Source organism: Biomphalaria glabrata, chromosome 15 (assembly GCF_947242115.1).
Source record: "Biomphalaria glabrata chromosome 15, xgBioGlab47.1, whole genome shotgun sequence".
In the NCBI taxonomy this organism is placed as follows: Eukaryota; Metazoa; Mollusca; class Gastropoda; family Planorbidae; genus Biomphalaria; species Biomphalaria glabrata.
The window spans coordinates 15,772,876-15,792,072 of NC_074725.1; the positions used below are offsets into that span (position 1 = coordinate 15,772,876).

The following is a 19,197-nucleotide window of genomic DNA, read 5'->3' on the forward strand; positions in this document are numbered from 1 at the left end:
TTAGTCTTAGTTTTAGTCTTATTTTTCCTACACTCATACAAAAAAAAAGACTAAAAACTTTATATTGTGTGTCATTGTATCAATTAGTTTGGATCAGTTTTATATTTATCAATGTGAATAAACTAGACATAATACATCTGTGTGATTAGAAATAGTTTTACCTATTGTTTTCGTTTAGCTTTTAGCTTTCTCAATGCGCTATGACCCTCTCACTTGTGTGGACCAGTTGTAAGATGGGGAAGGAAGGAAGGGGTATCTTGGTGAATGTTTATATGTGATCGTTTTTTAAATGCATAAAAAAAATCAAGGCTCAAGGGGGAATAATTCAACTTATACCACCACATCTGTCAAGTAAGATTTCTCTTCTTGTTCAAGGTAACAAACAAAATTATTAACAACCAATAGTTTATTGACTAATTTGGTTAATTAGTTTATTGATTCTTGTGTTGTCAGGTAAAAGAAATAAGTGTGCAAAATGTTCATCTAAATCCGAGATTGGGTGTGGGAGAAATAGCCTAATGTGTTCAACCTTTGTACCAGACAGAGTGAGTGTGGGAGAAATAGCCTAATGTGTTCAACCTTTGTACCAGACAGACAGAGTGGGTGTGGGAGAAATAGCCTAATGTGTTCAACCTTTGTACCAGACAGAGTGAGTGTGGGAGAAATAGCCTAATGTGTTCAACCTTTGTACCAGACAGACAGAGTGGGTGTGGGAGAAATAGCCTAATGTGTTCAACCTTTGTACCAGACAGACAGAGTGGGTGTGGGAGAAATAGCCTAATGTGTTCAACCTTTGTACCAGACAGACAGAGTGGGTGTGGGAGAAATAGCCTAATATGTTCAACCTTTTTACCAGACAGACAGAGTGAGTGTGGGAGAATTAGCCTAATGTGTTCAACCTTTTTACCAGGCAGACAGAGTGGGTGTGGGAGAAATAGCCTAATATGTTCAACCTTTTTACCAGACAGACAGAGTGAGTATGGGAGAAATAGCCTAATATGTTCAACCTTTTTACCAGGCAGACAGAGTGAGTGTGGGAGAATTAGCCTAATGTGTTCAACCTTTTTACCAGACAGACAGAGTGAGGGTGGGAGAATTAGCCTAATGTGTTCAACCTTTTTACCAGACAGACAGAGTGGGTGTGGGAGAATTAGCCTAATGTGTTCAACCTTTTTACCAGACAGACAGAGTGGGTGTAGGAGAATTAGCCTAATGTGTTCAACCTTTTTACCAGACAGACAGAGTGAGTGTGGGAGAATTAGCCTAATGTGTTCAACCTTTTTACCAGACAGACAGAGTGGGTGTGGGAGAATTAGCCTAATGTGTTCAACCTTTTTACCAGACAGACAGAGTGAGTGTGGGAGAATTAGCCTAATGTGTTCAACCTTTTTACCAGACAGACAGAGTGGGTTGATAATAAAGTAAAATTGTAACAGTAACCTTGACAATGTTGTAGCCAAATAAGCTAGAAATTAATGTATTGTTTGTGTGTGTGTGTTTTATAGAAATATAAAGGAAAGTATTCGATTTTTAACGAAGAAGATTCTTATTTCATATCAGAAGGCGGTAAATTACTGTTTGGCGTCGTGGTAAGGTAAATTGACAGTATATTAAAATACCTGGCAGAGGATACGCAAATGTTTATGATGAATGATGGGTTGAGGATGACAAAAGAATCTTCATATGGTAATGGTGCTGCGCCCTCAGGAATGGGGCCTTGGACGGTCTTAATATACATCCCATTACATTTCATTTCTGCAATTTCCGCACGTTATAAATAAACACCTAGCGGGAAATCCATTTTATCTACCCCCTAACACAGACCCGCCGTTAACTTCTTCAATCCTGTTTTTCAGAACTATAGATAACTGAGGAGAATTTTGAATTTACTTCATTCGTGGTACTTACATTTGAGCCCTTGCATCTAGTAATCTTTTAGATAGACAGTGTTAGTGAACTTCATTACTGTAAGTTATTTATGTGTATTATTCTTCAATTGATAAAATTGAATGTAGGGGAAACACCACCAAAAAAAATAAAGTATTGAAATTTAGTTCATGATCATTCATGAAGGAATACGCCATACGGTATAATAAATATGTCAATAATAATAACTATTTTAACTGATAATAATAATAGTAATAATACTAAATCCAAAATCTCTATTTAAAATATTTACTCTAAACCTGGTCTGTAAAGCGTATCAAATATTATCGATACATTCGTATTGTTTCATATCGTATAGTGTAAATTAGGCCTAGATTCTATATGTGTATAGCTGATTATTGTAATGATTTAATGGTTCAGAAGTAGTTTTGAAGAGATCTAGAAAAAGCCATAGCAAGCCACAACATATTCAATTTACTTTTAAATTCTTTGGTGCCATTTCGTCTTACAGCGGGAAAAAAAAAAGTCAAAATTGTTCAGACATGTGTGGAAATGAACAAATTAAAATGTCTCTTTGAGCAGAAGTGAAACTTGTGGGATTTTTCATGTGTCATTCTTCCTATACGGATGTGAAACTTCAACACTTACAGATCTCCAGTGATGGATCATAAACCCAGACCCTAGAAATGTTTCTTTCCTTTTCTGAACTAAAACAGCGTAGGCCCGTAGAAAGGAAGAGAACTAAATTGCCACAACTTGTTCAGCATTATCAAAGCTAAAAAACAAAGATGGCATTGTGAAGTTATTGTACTAGATGTAAATCAAATAATGGCACTGGGCAAGAGTGGCTGAGTGGTTAAGCGCTTGGCGTCTGAACCTAGGGTCCTGGGTTCGAATCTCGGTGAAGACTGGACTTTTGAATTTCAGGATTTTTAGGGCGCCCCTGAGTCCACCCAACTCTAAGGGTACCTGACTTTAGTTGGGGAAAGTAAAGGCGGTTGGTCGTTGTGCTGGCTTCATGACACCTTGCTAGTTAACCGTTGGCCAAAAAAAAAAACAGATGACCTTAACCGCGTGGTCTGAAAGGGGAACTTTTTTACCATGCCGGATAGAGAATGGATGGTATCACTAGCATGTATGGTGAGACTGTATGTATTGTATTTTGTCGCTATTTAGGTATGAAAGAGTTGCCTCCCTTTGTTTATGTGTTGCCAGTGTTCAAATGTAAAACTGTAAAATTTTGAATTCCTATAATTTAAAAAAAAGCTTTTATATAGTGGCAAATTTCATGCTAATAGCATGCTCAGTGCGCTATGGTCCCATTTTTTTTGAAGACCAGAAGAAGAGGAGGTATCTGGAAGAAGGTTTTTCATGCTGCCTCTTTTCAAGGGACGGATATTTGTATTGTCGCTAACATATCTAGGTTGTAGCGTTCATTGTGATCAAAGTGTAAGATTTCAATGATGTTTGAATAGAACTCTATCGTAGTATTGATTTACTGCAAAACTATTGTTGAATGCAATGGTATATCGAAGACATTGTCATTATTATTAAGTTATCAGGTTCAATTCTCCATATGGTTTGGTAGGCCTACACAAACTCAAACTTACTTAAACATGACGTAGACGAAGGAATGGGGTATTGATGTTAACTGATGTTCTGTTGTTTGACCAGTGAGGCAACTTGAAATCATGTGTAGAACAGAATGAATGACACATGTTTTCACAACCTCATATGCAAACATTAATGCTCTATGACTAAGTATTCAAGGCTGAGCCTGTCAAACATGTTAGAGTCCTTCCAGATTTGCGGATTTTCCTTTTCTTTGACCGTTTTTGTTTATCAACGCATATCATTGGCATAATTGTATTTTGTGTGCTCCTTTGTTAGGCTTTGTCCTACTTTCTGCCCTCCTTCTGACGTGTTGGTGTCAAGCCTACATTGAAAGATCATTCAGAACTATGGCCTCCGAGGATGTGAACGAACCCCTTTCAGAGCAGAACGATTTTTTGGAAAGAAGAGACGAGAATGAACACAATAAAAAGTAAGTATTTGTTGATATTTCTGACATTTTGAGTTCCTTCAGAAATTATCACGCCATAAACATAGACACAGAAAGATATGGACTTGCCAACGAAAATGTCTTGTTTAAAGCGATAGTGTGAAGCACAACGACTGCCTATTATCCTATGACTTAGCTCTTCGCCCAAAGGAAATGTATCATCTTCTAACATTAGGCTGTACGTCAAGAGGGGAGCTATAGATTCTCGGCCATTATTCCATTCGTGTTAATAACTTCTATAAGAAGAAAACAAAACCATGACTAAAATGAGGACATACTATGTCTGTCAATGACTGACCGTGCGCCTCTATTTGTTAGATCTTTTAGTTTCAATCTTATAGGTCTTTGTGAGCTCTTAGTTGTGGTGCTTTTTTTATTTTATTTTTTTTTGTAAGTGAAAGAAAATGTGCGATCTGGGGGTGCATGCCACACGACCAGGCCACGGTTGTAGTTTTGTTTGTTTGTCAGATATAGGGAACTAGTCTAGATCAGTATTGAATACCACATTTAAAATAGAGTGTTATCTTCCTGTGCAATAGCGTCGATTGGGAATGAGGTCGTATATACTCCATCACTGTAGCATAGATCTAGGTGGTTGTACTTCTCGTTTTGTTTCAAACATTTAGTTGGTTAGCGCCGTTTAGTTTAAAATATTAGATACAAATCAATTTAATATCTTTTTTTTTAAAAAAAGCACTAAATAATATCTTTAATTTCTCGATTAAATACTTTCATTCCTGAGTTTCTTACGGGAATAGTGACGGGTGTCTATTTATAGGAAGTGGGAATTCCTGTTGAAGTCGAAATGGAACGTTCCGATATTACGTAACGGCTAAGGGAGGGGAGTATAAAAATTAGTTACGATTTGTTAGAAAGGGGGGGGGGGGTTCAGAAGATTTGTTACGTAGCAAAGCAAAAAACTATACAAATGAAATGACAGGTACAGTGGTCAATTGACTGTCGTGGAAGGGATATACCACGGGGTTTCAACAAAATATTTTGTTTACACCACGGGTTTTCACAAATCATAACAAAACCTTTGGCCGTTACACAATATCCGAACGTTCCTAATGAAAGAAAAAGGGTCCATTTTTTTTTCATAAATTTAAAGCCAAAATTAATTTTACGATCTCATTGGCCTCCTTCAGTGGTAGAACGACTATGGATCATCTCAGAGCACACTTCCTCATGTGGCTGTGGAGCCCTATTTTGGAGAGACACTCCCGTCCACAGATAGCGCAGGTTAAGGTGGCTTTTGCTTCGGTGGTAGAGGAGCTGGCTATTTTTCTCATTGTCCGTTTTTCTTCCAGGGCTGAGGCCCATGCTCTTTCGCTATCCATAGCTTTCTTGGTCACTGTCTCTCTCCATCTGGTGCGGTCTAGAGCTATATCTTCCCAATGGCAAGTATTGATGTTCACTGATTTGAGGTCCCGTTTTATTACATCTATGTAACGGAGGTGGGGGCGACCAGTTTTTCTTGAGCCAGTCCCGAGTTGTCCGTAGAGGATGACCTTCGGGATGCGATGGGGGGGGGGGAGCACCAATAAAGTAATATGGTTTTTATCACTTCGCCTCTGGATCTATTACAAATTTAATTTAAATGACTGATCCAAACTAATTGATACAATTACGTTTAATAAAGTTTTGTTTCTTTAAAAGTATTTTTTTAAATATTTGTTGTTTCTCATAATACACAAAGATCTTGAAATTTAAAAAAAAAATCGTTACACACGTACATACATACAAACATACAATTATTTCTAGAATTAGAGTATAGGATTCTAAAAAAAAATGATCCATATTATCAAGTTAATTTTTTTTTTATTTTCAGAATATATAGATATGCCCCAATCGTCCTCTCCATATTTGCCATTATTATTAGCATAATCAGCATTGTGTTGGCTTTAGTTATCAACTCACAGACTGCAACACCAGAAACTATTTCGGTAAGGAAACAAAATGTCTTAGGACGCTCTGTACATTTTTATTATTATATTTTTTTACTATATCACATCAAAAGAAAACAAAGATCCGGATTGACGCAACAATCTCCCAATCTTTACAATAATTCACTAAAATAGTCATTTTGTTGTGTGCAGACCAGGATTGAAGTTGTTCGCAATATTTCCTGCACTGAGTGCCATCTGTTTCCCAAACCTGAGCACCAGTATTTCCTGCACCAGCTAACTCGATACAGGAATGAGACCACGGAGCAATGTTGTGCGCAGAACTCTTCCCAACTTTCGGCATTCTTAGCACTGAAAGTAAGGACTTTTTGTTTTACTTTCATTAATTGCTTTTTTTTTAAATACCAAATACAATTTATTTGTGCTTTATGTAAAAAAAAAACTATAATAAAATTGACTGTGTATAAATTGACTGTGTATAAGTTAACTGTGTATAAATTGACTGTGTATAAGTTAACTGTGTATAAATTGACTGTGTATAAGTTAACTGTGTATAAATTGACTGTGTAAAAAATGTTGCTGTTAATATAAAACTATACAAATAATTTTGTCTTTCGCCGCAGTTGCATTCCTTGTAGTATTATTTGATGACATTATTTTTGTTTATTTTCAGATGTCATCATATGAAGAAGAAGGTGTGTAGATTGATTTACTTTTTTTTTGTTTTCTTTCTCATTTTTCTTTTAAATTCTTTTCTGAAAAAAAAATTAAAGTCGGAGTCTTCAGTTTATGACCAACAGTTTTCGGCTCTTTACTCCCCCCCCCCTCCCAACCCACTTGCCCGGACCATTAAACAACTAATAAAAAATCACGGATGGCTACCTGGTCGTGTGATATGCGCATTGAAGTGTCCTGACGACGGTCCCATGCTCAAACCCTGACCGCTGTCATCCAGGACCAATCATTATAGAAGGCCCGAACACTGACCTGCGACATTGGACCGTGTGACGTGGCAACAAGCTATTGGTCTAAACTGACCATATATTTTTTTGTGGAGTTTCCCTACAATTTTTAGCTTAAATAAAGATCCAGTTATGAATGAAAATACTGATATCTAAAAGCATGAGATATTTTAGAAGAAAGACATTTAATTTCCTTTTTAAAAAATATTTTATATGCATATTTTAGTTTAAAACGTGTATATATTTTTTCTGTTTGTGGAGGGTAAGGTCCTTGGTACACGCGTTATAGTAAATCCGGAGGTGTATTGACTTATTCCGAGCATACTACAAGCGTACACTTCTTAACCACGACATTTGTGGTAGCCATAAAAATGCGAAAAAAAAGAACTTCAAAGATTTTGACCAGTTGAAATTTGAATCTATTTTAATCCCTTTTATGGAGGCCCCTTTCATGCGGAATCCCGGTAGCCCCAGCTGCCCTTGATTAAATCCGGCCCTGATTATCCATAAGGAAATTTGTCGTACAATTTGTGCATTACATTACGTGACATTGTTGAAATATTATGGGCACACGCAGAAAATAAACCACTCAGTTACATTACAAGAAGTATTTTATAGACAATAGGAGCGTATCCTCGTGGACACCCCCTGGCCACGATCACCTTTGAAACCAGTAATTATGCTAAAAACATAAAGTTTTATTTTGATTTCAATAGTAATTACGTTATTCTATTTTTTTTCTATTATTAGAACTTCCACCGGTGATAAATCCGGATAGTTTTTCCATGGGAGATGTCTCCATTCATAAGAAGCTGATTGCATCTACAAGTGTTAATGATAATTTGGAATGTAAGTGAGGTTGTTTTTTTTTGTTTTTTTTAGAATTCATGAAGTTAACAAAAACTTTTTCTAAGTGAAAATGCAACTGCGCATGTTGATTACAGATTGGCCACAGTTATTTATCAAGTATTGGCCTCACTAGTCACACATGAAGTCGCATAAATATTTTTATTCCTCACGGATGATAATAATAATTATTATTATTAGTAGTAGTAGTAGTAGTAATCAATTTTGTATAGAAATAGCCTACATTTTCATGATTATCAATTCCGATACTTACCTCGTTGTAAGCCACATTACGCATCAGTTTTTGAGGGGATAATCTATACAATATTTGTACTATTTTTTCTGTATTTCTCCCTTGGAAATGTAAAAAAAAAATTCATTTTCAAATATTGCTAACTAAAAAAAATTGAACTGCAATTATAATTTTAGCAATATCTCGTAGGGAAGCAATTATCCTTTGTAACTAATTCTCCCTATTACCGTTAGTTAGTTTCACATTTTGTTGTTTTTTAAAGAAATGTTTGTGATATACAGAAAGTCCGGCTGTACTCGCATAGCGAAGCCTATTGTTACCTGCTTAGCGAAATGATTTTGGGAGGCAAACGGAATCGCCTAGAGAATTTTTGTTTCTGCGGTGCTGAAAAGTTGGCACGAACATTATCAGACCTTTAAAAACAAAAAACACCTAGCTTATCAACACTACCTTTGTTTTGTACACCGGATACACCAAAAAGCTTACTATTTATAGTTTTTCCTTCATGTATGAAAATCTCTAATATTTTGTGTTTTATTTTTTTTAAACTCACCAGATCCAATTTTCGACCCTTTACAAAGTTACAATTTAAAGTTTGCAACAGATGAAGATAATCCACTGCTGGAACATAACAGAAATGTTGAGCTCTTGGCTTCTGGTACTAAGATCACTCAGTCTGGTCTCTACCTGGTCTACGTCAGCGTTCACTTCAAGCCGGACTCTCCAGAACCTTGTAAGACATTTGATCAAAAGGTCAGTGAAACACAAGAACATCCATCTAATTCTAGGTAGAATGATATATTGCAATAAATATAGTAGGTTAAATAAACCAATCCAATATAATAATAAACAAAGTTACAAAGACAGTTTATGTGAACACACAAACTCGAAATCGACCCACGAAGTGGTCCTTTACCTTTACCTATCCCTTAGTCTGTTGGACCGTTGGGGCACCAAGCAAGACTCGTCGACCGTCTTTCTCCATTCCTCCCTGTCTTTTGCCTTAGTTAGAACCTCTTTCAGTGGCAGGCCCGTCCATTCTTTAATGTTGTCATCCCATCGCTTTCTCTGTCTGCCTCTTCTTCTTTTTCCTGGTACTGTTCCCTGAAGTGATCCGTTCAGGCAGATAAAAAGGCAGGTTTCAATATTTTCAGACAGAATATCAGAAACTATGAGCTACAAACTAACAACAACTGCAGCACTATCTCCGTCGATTCAAAAAGGAAAGACTTTCTGTTGTGTTGTTAGTTCGACTAACGACTTGATACCACGGGATACGGGACTTTATTAATGTTATTATTATTACATTGTTAAAATTATAATATTCAAATGTATTCCGTGAACTGATAAGTTATGTCACTTTCAAAGACCGCATCACGAATGAAGAGACTAGAAACATTAATTCAGCAATTGGACCCCACGATGACCTGCTAACCACTGTCAAATAATGTAAACTCAAACTGTATGGCATCAAGATCCTCAGGGCTCGCAAAGACCTTCCTACATGGAACAGTAACAGGAAGAAGATGAATAGGAAGACAGAGAAAGTGATGGGAAGACAACATCAAAGAATGGGCAGGCCTTTCAGTGAATGATATTCTATGGGGAGGAATGGAGAAAGACCGTTGACAGATCTTGTGTGGTGCCCCAACGGTCCAACAGAGTAAGGGATAGGTGAAGTTGAAGTTGGATGTGAACCTGGCCTAACTGATGTCATATAAGGATTATCTCATTGATCTAATTGTTTCGTTTCGTAAAGGGCCGTTGTTAACCCACTGAGAAATAAAATCAAGAAATATAAGTCGTAACCTGTCTAACTTTTTTTTTTTTTTTGTTCTAGACATTTAGTGTAAATATCACAAAACACCAAGATAAAGCAATCATTCTTTCTGCTATACATACGTGCTGTGACGATTGCATAAGAAACCAGGAGACTGGATTCACAGGTTTGTTCATTTAACCCATATTAAAATGTTTCGTCATAGATCTATTATTGTTCATCTTTTACAGCATATTTTAATGTGACTGTAGAACTTGACTCTACAGAGAGATTCTCGATGCATATAAAGGAGGCACTTGCTTTGGTAGTAGTGGAACCAGCCCTTTCTCGTTTGGCTCGCTTTGCTTCCACAGCAGAGCTCGTTGCTTGTTCCTTGTCCATAGCGAGCAATGTCGCAATCTCTCTACATATAGTGCTCTGTCACAAGTCGAGTCTGTGACCTATTTCGACCAGTTTCTAGAAGCTCGAGGTCAAGCCAGTGCTGTCCAGCGTAAACAAGTTAATTTTAGGTATCCAATCAAAGAAAGGGGTTAAGGAAAAAAAATAGCACACGTCAGCTTCTAGAAGGTCAAAGTCACTAAAATAATTATCTGAGAAGTTTCCATGATTCTAGAACATCCGATTAAAAAAAGTATAAATTAGGGGAAAGCCAGTTAGAAGGGGTCCTCGCTTAGTCCTCACTTAGTAATAGTTTGGTAGAGTAATATTAGCGGGTCCATTAAAGTTTTATTAGTTGAAGTAATATTATTAGTTGAAGCTGAATGTTATACTAAGTGTTTCATGTATCTTTAAGTTTTATTTATGAAGTATCAAGTCAAGTTGATATTGAATTGATGAGTTAATTTTATGTGAAAGTTGAAGAAGTATTGTTAAAGAAGTTTGGAAGAAAATACAGAGATGTTTCTTTCTTCATTTCATTTGAATTTATCAACTTATTAATACAATCCTCGGCTTGTTCATCACAACTCTCTTTGGCTATATCTTTCCAGTACAATAATTGGACATTATTATTCATGATCATTGATGACTTCGTCGAACGGTCGATTGTTCACTGTGTGAGGTGAAACTTTTGTACGTTGACCGGGACAGTTGGTTTAATACATACATTAGTATCAATGCGTTGAACCTAGATAGATAGATAGATAGATAGATAGATAGATAGATAGATAGATAGATAGATAGATAGATAGATAGATAGATAGATAGATAGATAGATAGATAGATAGATAGATAGATAGATAGATAGATAGATAGATAGATAGATAGATAGATAGATAGATAGATAGATAGATAGATAGATAGATAGATAGATAGATAGATAGATAGATAGATAGATAGATAGATAGATAGATAGATAGATAGATAGATAGATAGATAGATAGATAGATAGATAGATAGATAGATAGATAGATAGATAGATAGATAGATAGATAGATAGATAGATAGATAGATAGATAGATAGATAGATAGATAGATAGATAGATAGATAGATAGATAGATAGATAGATAGATAGATAGATAGATAGATAGATAGATAGATAGATAGATAGATAGATAGATAGATAGATAGATAGATAGATAGATAGATAGATAGATAGATAGATAGATAGATAGATAGATAGATAGATAGATAGATAGATAGATAGATAGATAGATAGATAGATAGATAGATAGATAGATAGATAGATAGATAGATAGATAGATAGATAGATAGATAGATAGATAGATAGATAGATAGATAGATAGATAGATAGATAGATAGATAGATAGATAGATAGATAGATAGATCAAGTATGTCCATTACATTAATAGCTTAATGTGTCTGTGTGTGTTTTGGGTTAAGCCGTAACACAGCTACAAGTAGACATGTAGACACATTTATAGCAAGATGTATCTAGAACACCGTAACTTAGGGAGCCAAGCGGTTTATCCAACTCATTTTAACATTATTCGCAAACACGATTTTTAGGCCTACGAAAAAGATTATTTGAGACCACTGCAAAACATACGAACAAAACATACGAACTAGAACATAACAACAATTATAAAAAAAAATAATGACAATATTACTGTAAGAATAATTATGACCAAAGTTTTAGAAGAATTATAATAAGTATTTGCTTTTTCTTTTCCTTCCCAGCTGGCGTTTTCCAGCTAAAAGAGAATGATTTTTTGACTGTGGATGTTTCCGGTGAAGGACTGGTCAGCTATAGACCGCAGTCAACTTTCTTTGGTTTGACTATGCTGTCAAAGACACAACAACCGACATGAAGCCGATCTAAGACTGCTTTATTGATCCTTATGGAAATGTGATATCATTGAAAATATTATTCCACAAAAAAGAACTGAAAAAATAATAATGTTGATCGACAGACCTTCTGGATCTTTTTTCACTTTCCTATTCAACTAGCAGCCGGTAATACTGTCTCAAAGAGTAAGGAACAAGCGAAGTTCTTGTAGCGTTTAGTTCTTGCCTGGAGAGGAGTCGCCCACTTTGGTTCTTGCCTGGAGAGGAGTCGCTCACTTTGGTTCTTGCCTGGAGAGGAGTCGCCCACTTTGGTTCTTGCCTGGAGAGGAGTCGCCCACTTTGGTTCTTGCCTAGAGAGGAGTCGCCCACTTTGGTTCTTGCCTGGAGAGGAGTCGCTCACTTTGGTTCTTGCCTGGAGAGGAGTCGCCCACTTTGGTTCTTTCCTGGAGAGGAGTCGCCCACTTTGGTTCTTTCCTGGAGAGGAGTCGCTCACTTTGGTTCTTGCCTAGAGAGGAGTCGCCCACTTTGGTTCTTGCCTAGAGAGGAGTCGCTCACTTCGCGACGACTTGACGTGGATAAGATGGAGCGAGAGGCAGTTTTCTTCTAAAATGTTTCAAACATTGCCGAGACTTCAATGAAAAAGCTTATTCAAATATGGTAAGCATGTACAAGTGATTTTTTTGGCGCTCTTATTTATTACACTATCCTAGAGCCGCAATAGTTTGGATGACACCAAACCAGCTTTGAGCAGGAGGGGCTCTTTAACCCTTGTTGGCTACCCAAGTGGAAGAAACAAAGCTCCAAATCCGAACATCCGTTTCTTTACCCAAATATGGGAAAGACTTCAGGAGTAGTTGACTCTTAGGCAGCTTCACACAGTGCTACAACCTGGCACAACTCATCTCAAAATGTATCGGTTATTTGACGTACTCTTCGACCCTACAGATACATGTGCTCCAGGGTCTTGAGCTGAGCTAATTCACAGACTTTCTTCTGACCAGACTAGAGGATGAACCATAGTCGCTCTACGAATGAAGGCTACAAAAAAAAACAACTCTTTCCTGTGAAAGAAAGTTTGCCTGTGGCCCGCAGCTGAAACTTGCAGGTCATCCCATTCACAAACGTTTGAATACATTTTAAAATGTCAAGTGCAATATTATAAGTGCCACATTATAGTTGTATTGTATTTAAATGATTCTTCGCCAAATAATAGATAATACATTTTTTATATTCTTGATTCAATTTTGCTTGTTTAAATCTTTTCCATTCAGGAATTTTCAGTTATAATTTGCTAGTGGGTCAAGCGCAATTTGTCTTGTCAATAAGTGTGTGTGTGACCAATGTGGTTTTGAAGAAAGAGAGTATTTATTGTTAGCTGTAGAGAGAGAGAGAGAGAGAGAGATAGAGAGCGTATTAATTGAATGTTTGTCTTGTAGAATGATGCAAGATGAGCGGCGATGTCGTAAGCTGTGTTAAGTACGCCAGACGACTCCAGGATTTCAGAGTGATACGACGTGTTTTTATAGTGAGATTGGTTTCAAATAGAAGTCAATTCTATACATTTGTCTGTATTGTACTAAAGTTATATTTAGTCGTTATTCAAGTTATTTCAATGAGTAAAATTTAAAATCACAACGCCTACAGCGGTTGAGTTGTCTACCAAAATGTTGATACTATAAGTCAACGACCATCAACAACAATCCTAATACGCAATTATATGTCCAAACTCTAGATTGACTTTTTTTTTCTTCTGAAACCCTGTATTGATAGATTAATATCTACGTCTAAATAGATTTACAAATAAAAATCTTTCTACTCTAAATGCTAAATTTAAATAGAAGAAAATATAAAAAATACTTTTAATAATCCTCGCTAATATTGAGCGAAATTTATAGCAACTATTTTGGATCAGTCATGTAGGCCTAATTAATTGTTGTTACTCATACTGTAACCATTACTTGCATCTTGATCCGAGAAATGGAAATAGTAGAAATAAAGTGTAAAACATTTTGACCAGACCAACAGAAAGTTCATGTAAGCCAGGTAACGAAGTAAAATTACCATATAGGGGAGATTATAATTCTTTTTAAACCATTTCGGTGTTTTTATGTCATGACTACTAATTGATTAACAAATTGATTATTATTTTGGTTGATAATGTGCTGTCATCGACTATGAATAATTATGCAAAATTTCAACTTGATATAATAAGTACTAATATTAAAAATTGGGATATTAATGCGGATTATAATTTATACATATTAATACGATAGTGCTTGCGCTATATGGCTGAAAATGTGTGCAAGCCTCGATGTCCAATATAAAGTTGTAAATACTATTCGATAGCACAAGTTTACAGACTATTTCAAGAGTTTCTTTATTCCATTCCATCTGAATGCTCGGATGTGCAATAAAAATACAAGAATGAAGGATGCCTTATTGCAGGACACATCTCGATCAAAAATAAAATAGTCTTTACTTTCAATGTGGAGATGGGTTCGCGGAATATGAAATGTTGGATTGGATATTGGATTTTCTATTTTTCTCAGATCTTGTCTGTCCCGTGAGAAAATTAAATGATAAAATACATTTTAAAAATATATTAACGTAATTATTTAACGACCACCTTATTTCAAGCAAATCATTCTATTTGCCAATCAGTTATATAAACAAGCAAATTAAAAAAAAATACAAAATACAAAAATTATCTAAGGGGAAGAATTGTATATTTATAAAGCCATATATATCAATACTGTAAGAATTACCACTAATTGATTTATTAAATGTTTAATTCTTTTTATTCATATTTTGTTAGAAGCTAGTGATGGGCAAAATTGAATTAAAAAGTTCAGAACTTTTAATTTAACTTAAAAAAAAATAATTATGGCCAAAGTTTAATTATAAAATTTATTATTAGTTAAAACCGTAGTTAAATATTTTTTTTTAGTAACAAACCAAAAAGTTCGAATATTTTGTTACGCTTTTCAACATGTGTTAGCGTTTGAAACGCATATCCCTGGTTTCCTGGTCATGTGATATCAACAACTTTGATAATTTAAAAAAAATGATGCAATTAACAACTATTTAGTCAGCCTGCATTTGAAGAGGGTCAAGTAAGATGTTGTGCACTTGAAAGTACCAGCACTATAAATGTTGTTAAACATTTGTTTGCAAAAAGCTTCTATGCAATAATATGAATGGGTCACTTGGTGCAATTTAATTTCTGTTAATTTATAGTGGGAATCTGATTAGCGATTTAGGTCAATATTTAGTGGTTTTAATCAATCCATGATATATTTTTTAGCTGCAGGAACATCAAGTACACCATTTTTATAGCTTATAGCAGAAGCATATAATAGATTCTAGTTTGTTTGATTTTTACCTATTACTGACACCTAGGTCCTAAATCTACAGTTAGTCCTATTGAGATCTAAGAGCATTAGAATAACCAAACTCTAGAAAACACCACGCGTTTTCTTTTTCGATTCGCGTTTTTGCAAATGTATTTGTTGTATATTGAGTGGTCAGACAAGAAAATAACACATTGATATGGTTAATCAAGCATCTACCTTTATACTAAACTACGTTTCTCAAGTCAAATGTTTTTTTTAACACTCCAGCACTTCTGTTTTTATTTTTTAGTTACTAGATCTAAATGTGAAATTCTGGATCTATTTATTTGATGATATTTTAAACGTTTCCACTCCTGTAAGATTTTCCGTTATAAAATAAGTCAATTACATTTTTTAAAAGTAAAATAAAAAACACATTTCTAAAGGTTTTAATTCAATACAAAAATACAAACACACATATTATTTAGACATTTTTCAAATTTTCACGCACATTTTTTAAATTGGACTTTTGTTCAGCGACTTTCGTGCAGTAGAGTGACGGCCGCTATATCAATTTAATCGAGGCTTTGAATGAGAGATTGCTCTTTACAAAACAATTAGATTAATTAGATAATCATTATATAACTTCAGTTAGGCCAGGTTCACATTTAACTTCACCCTCACCTATCCCATGGTCTGTTGGACCGTAGGGACACCACACGAAATCTGTCAACCATCTTTCTCCATTCCTCTCTGTCATTTGCCTTTGAAAAAATTTCATTCTGATATTCTTTCTGAAATATTGAAACCTGCCTTTTTACCTGCCTGGGTGGACCACTTCGGGGGCATATTTTGAGTTTGTGTTTCCACACAAACTCTCTTTGTAACCGTGTTACTTTATCTTCAAATACAAAAACAAAATTTAATAAAATACTCTGAAAGACACAAAGATAAAGGCACATTCCTCGTCCCATAGGCTAGGACAAATTTTTACAAATACTCCTTCTTCCCTAGTGCTATTAGAGCATGGAATGGGTTGCCTGAGCTAGCCAGAAAAACCAGTGACTTGGCAGAATTTAAGTCATTGGTTAATATGCATGACTAAATGCATGACGCGTAGGACTTAATTATCTTCTTTTTTTAAGTAACGTCTGTAAGATAAGATTACTAAAGTCTACCACATTAGTGTCATTGTATTTAAAGTTGAATTTGGCCTATATTATAATAGAAGTTATTCAAGTTATTTCCAGTTTTATAAGTTAAAATATACTACGCCTACAGCGGTTTAGTTGTCTACCAGCAATTTGGTGCTACAAGCCAACGACCGTCTACAACACCTATCACTGCTGTAGTTTCTAGCACTGTTTAAAAAAGACATTTGTAATAGATTTAGAACCACGTCAATGCCTGATCAACACAGTGACAACACAATAAGATAAAGGCAACACACATGACGTCATATAACTATAGGCTTACAGAAAAATAATTTCACTCCAGGATATTGACCTACATTTAAGTCTTCATCAACTTCATCCATTATTAGGTTATCAGCATTAGCTCTGAAATTGTCGAACTGTAAAAATATCGCGTTACGTAAGTCTTAGTATGTGTGTTCGTGTCACACACACTCACAGGGTATATATAAATGCTTGTTTATAGCCTACATTTATATGGACTTTGCTATATGTCAGTGAGAGATGGTCAACATACTTGTACCATGAGCATAGTTTGAATAGACACTTTGCATTACCATGCCATTATGCGCATGCCAGATGAAAGAATTCCTAAGGACATCTTCTATGCTGAGACTGTTGATGGAACCAGACCCAAGGGACGTCCAATATAAACATCCAGAGATGTCTGCAAGCGTGACCTAAAGACTTAGACTCTCAATGAATGACAGCATGGACACTGATGACTAATAGTGGCAATGCATGCTGGTACGGACCTCGTGGAGCACTAGAGGAGTGAGGAGGTTTTATGAGGAAGAGGAGGAAAGCTGCCCAACTGACAGTCTTAAAACAAATCATGCTCTAACTTTAGCAAAGTCTGTTGTTCTAGAACTGAACTGTTTAGTCACAACCTATTAGAGGAGAAGCAATCTGGGTGTACCTATTGTCTTTAGAGACAGAAGGATATATGTCATTACTTTACATGGGCGTAGCCAGGGTGGGGGGTTGGGGTTCAAATGAAATCCCCCCGCAGGGGGGGTGTCGGAGTTTAGTGACTGATCTTTTGCTTTAATTTTGTTTATTTTAGGTGAAATAGTAATACTAAACCATCACTTGCCCTAGCACAGCCAAGGGGGTTTTGAGTTTAAAACCCCCTACCAGGGGGTTTTGAGTTTGAAACCCCAAACCAAGGGTTTTTAGTTTGAAACCCCATACCAGGGGGTTTTAAGTCTAAAACCCCCTACCAGGGTTTTTTAGTTTAAAACCCCCCTACTAAGGGGGTTTTGAGTTTGAAAACCCCTACCAGGGGGATTTGCAATTTAAATCCCCCTCTTCTATAAAACAAAAAAAAATGCAAACGACAATCCCCAAATTCCAAGAGCACATCTAAGGAAGATTTTTATTTTAAACCCCTCTCCAAAATTTACGATAAACCCCTCTTCAATATAAAAAAGCAAATTACACACTCAAAATTGTATGAGCGTAGCCAAAGGGGTTTTGAGTTTAAACCCCTCTTCAGCTGGGTTTGAAGCTAAAATTACCTCTTCAATATAAAAAAAAAGCAAATTACGTACTCAAAATACTATGAGCATAGTCAAAGGGGGTTTTAGTTTAAAAAGCGGTGTTTGAAGCTAAAAAAAAATTAATTAATTAATCTTCAAAATAAAAAAAAATAATTTCGCAAGCCAAGCCTATTGGGTGTTTTGAGTTTAAATTTCGCTTCAGAGGGGTTTGATGTAAAAAATACCTCTTCAATATAAAAAAAAAAGCAAATTACACACTAATATTCATTGAGCATAGCCAAGCCAATGGGGGGTTTTGAATTTCAACCCCTCTCCTCCAGATGGCTTTTTTAAAAGTTTAAAACCCCACAAGATAGTTTTGAGTTTATAATCCCCCCCACAGAGCGTTTTAAGGTTGAAAGCCTCTCTCTTCAATATTATTTCTAAAGCAAAATACAGTCACCAAATTCAATGACCGTAGCTAAATGTGGTTTTGAATAAAAAAAAAAAAAACTCCAGATATATTTTAGTTTAAAACCCCCCAACAGATGATTTTGACGATAAAACTTCCCTTTTCGATATAACATCTAAAGCGAAATAGTCACCTAATTCCAAGATCGTAGTCAAGAGAAGTTACATATGTCTACTAGTTGCTGGGCTCCATTAATAAAGTGTAACGAATAGTCATCTGCCGAAATTGAAAAGCACTAAATGTGGCTCTACAATGATGGCTAAGACGGATTTTAGGAGTCAGTTACAAAGATGGGGTCTAAATCAAGGAAATCATATGCCGAAGTGGGAGTCGACCCCTTAGTAAGGTTGTGACTGAGCGTCGCATGAGGTTTGCGGGACATGTTCTCCGACGAATTGAATTACGCATAATAAGAGTTACGATGACATCCTAGTACAACTTGGCTCCACACTTTCATGGAGGTCCTCAGAGCAGGTGGGAAGAGGCTTCAGACATTGCCAGTGACAGATTTGTGTGAAAACAGCTTGCCGAACGGCGCGGGAGGGTCTAAGTCAGTAAGAATAGCACATTAGGTTTTTGAAATAAAACCTTTTAATAGCAAAATAATGCACTGTAGGTACCTCAGAATATGCATTTAGTTGGCTTTCAATATCAGAAATAGCGCTTGGCGGCGGGGCTCGGCCCGCGCTTGGGGAGCTCTCAGCGCCCCCCAGACCCCCTGCTGGCAAGGTCGAGGAGTCTACAATTTTTCACTAACTCCAGGAAGAACCTATT

The 19,197-nt window shown here is 36.0% G+C and overlaps 1 protein-coding gene across 2 annotated transcripts; it reads left to right on the forward strand.

Annotated features, from left to right (window-relative positions):
- Positions 1-1,819: 1,819 nt before the first annotated feature.
- On the forward strand, positions 1,820-13,182 carry LOC106055696 (uncharacterized). Of its 2 annotated transcripts, none has more exons than XM_013212081.2 (9): positions 1,820-1,967; positions 3,778-3,931; positions 5,781-5,895; positions 6,049-6,213; positions 6,530-6,551; positions 7,569-7,667; positions 8,474-8,670; positions 9,758-9,863; positions 11,838-13,182. In XM_013212081.2, exons 2-9 carry the CDS (start codon positions 3,849-3,851, stop codon positions 11,966-11,968), a joined length of 918 nt encoding a protein of 305 aa, XP_013067535.2. In that variant the 5' UTR covers positions 1,820-1,967; positions 3,778-3,848; the 3' UTR covers positions 11,969-13,182. The 2 variants fall into 2 exon arrangements, with proteins under 2 accessions (XP_013067535.2, XP_055868118.1); XM_056012143.1 differs by lacking the exon at positions 1,820-1,967 and adding an exon at positions 2,069-2,087.
- Positions 13,183-19,197: the final 6,015 nt, after the last annotated feature.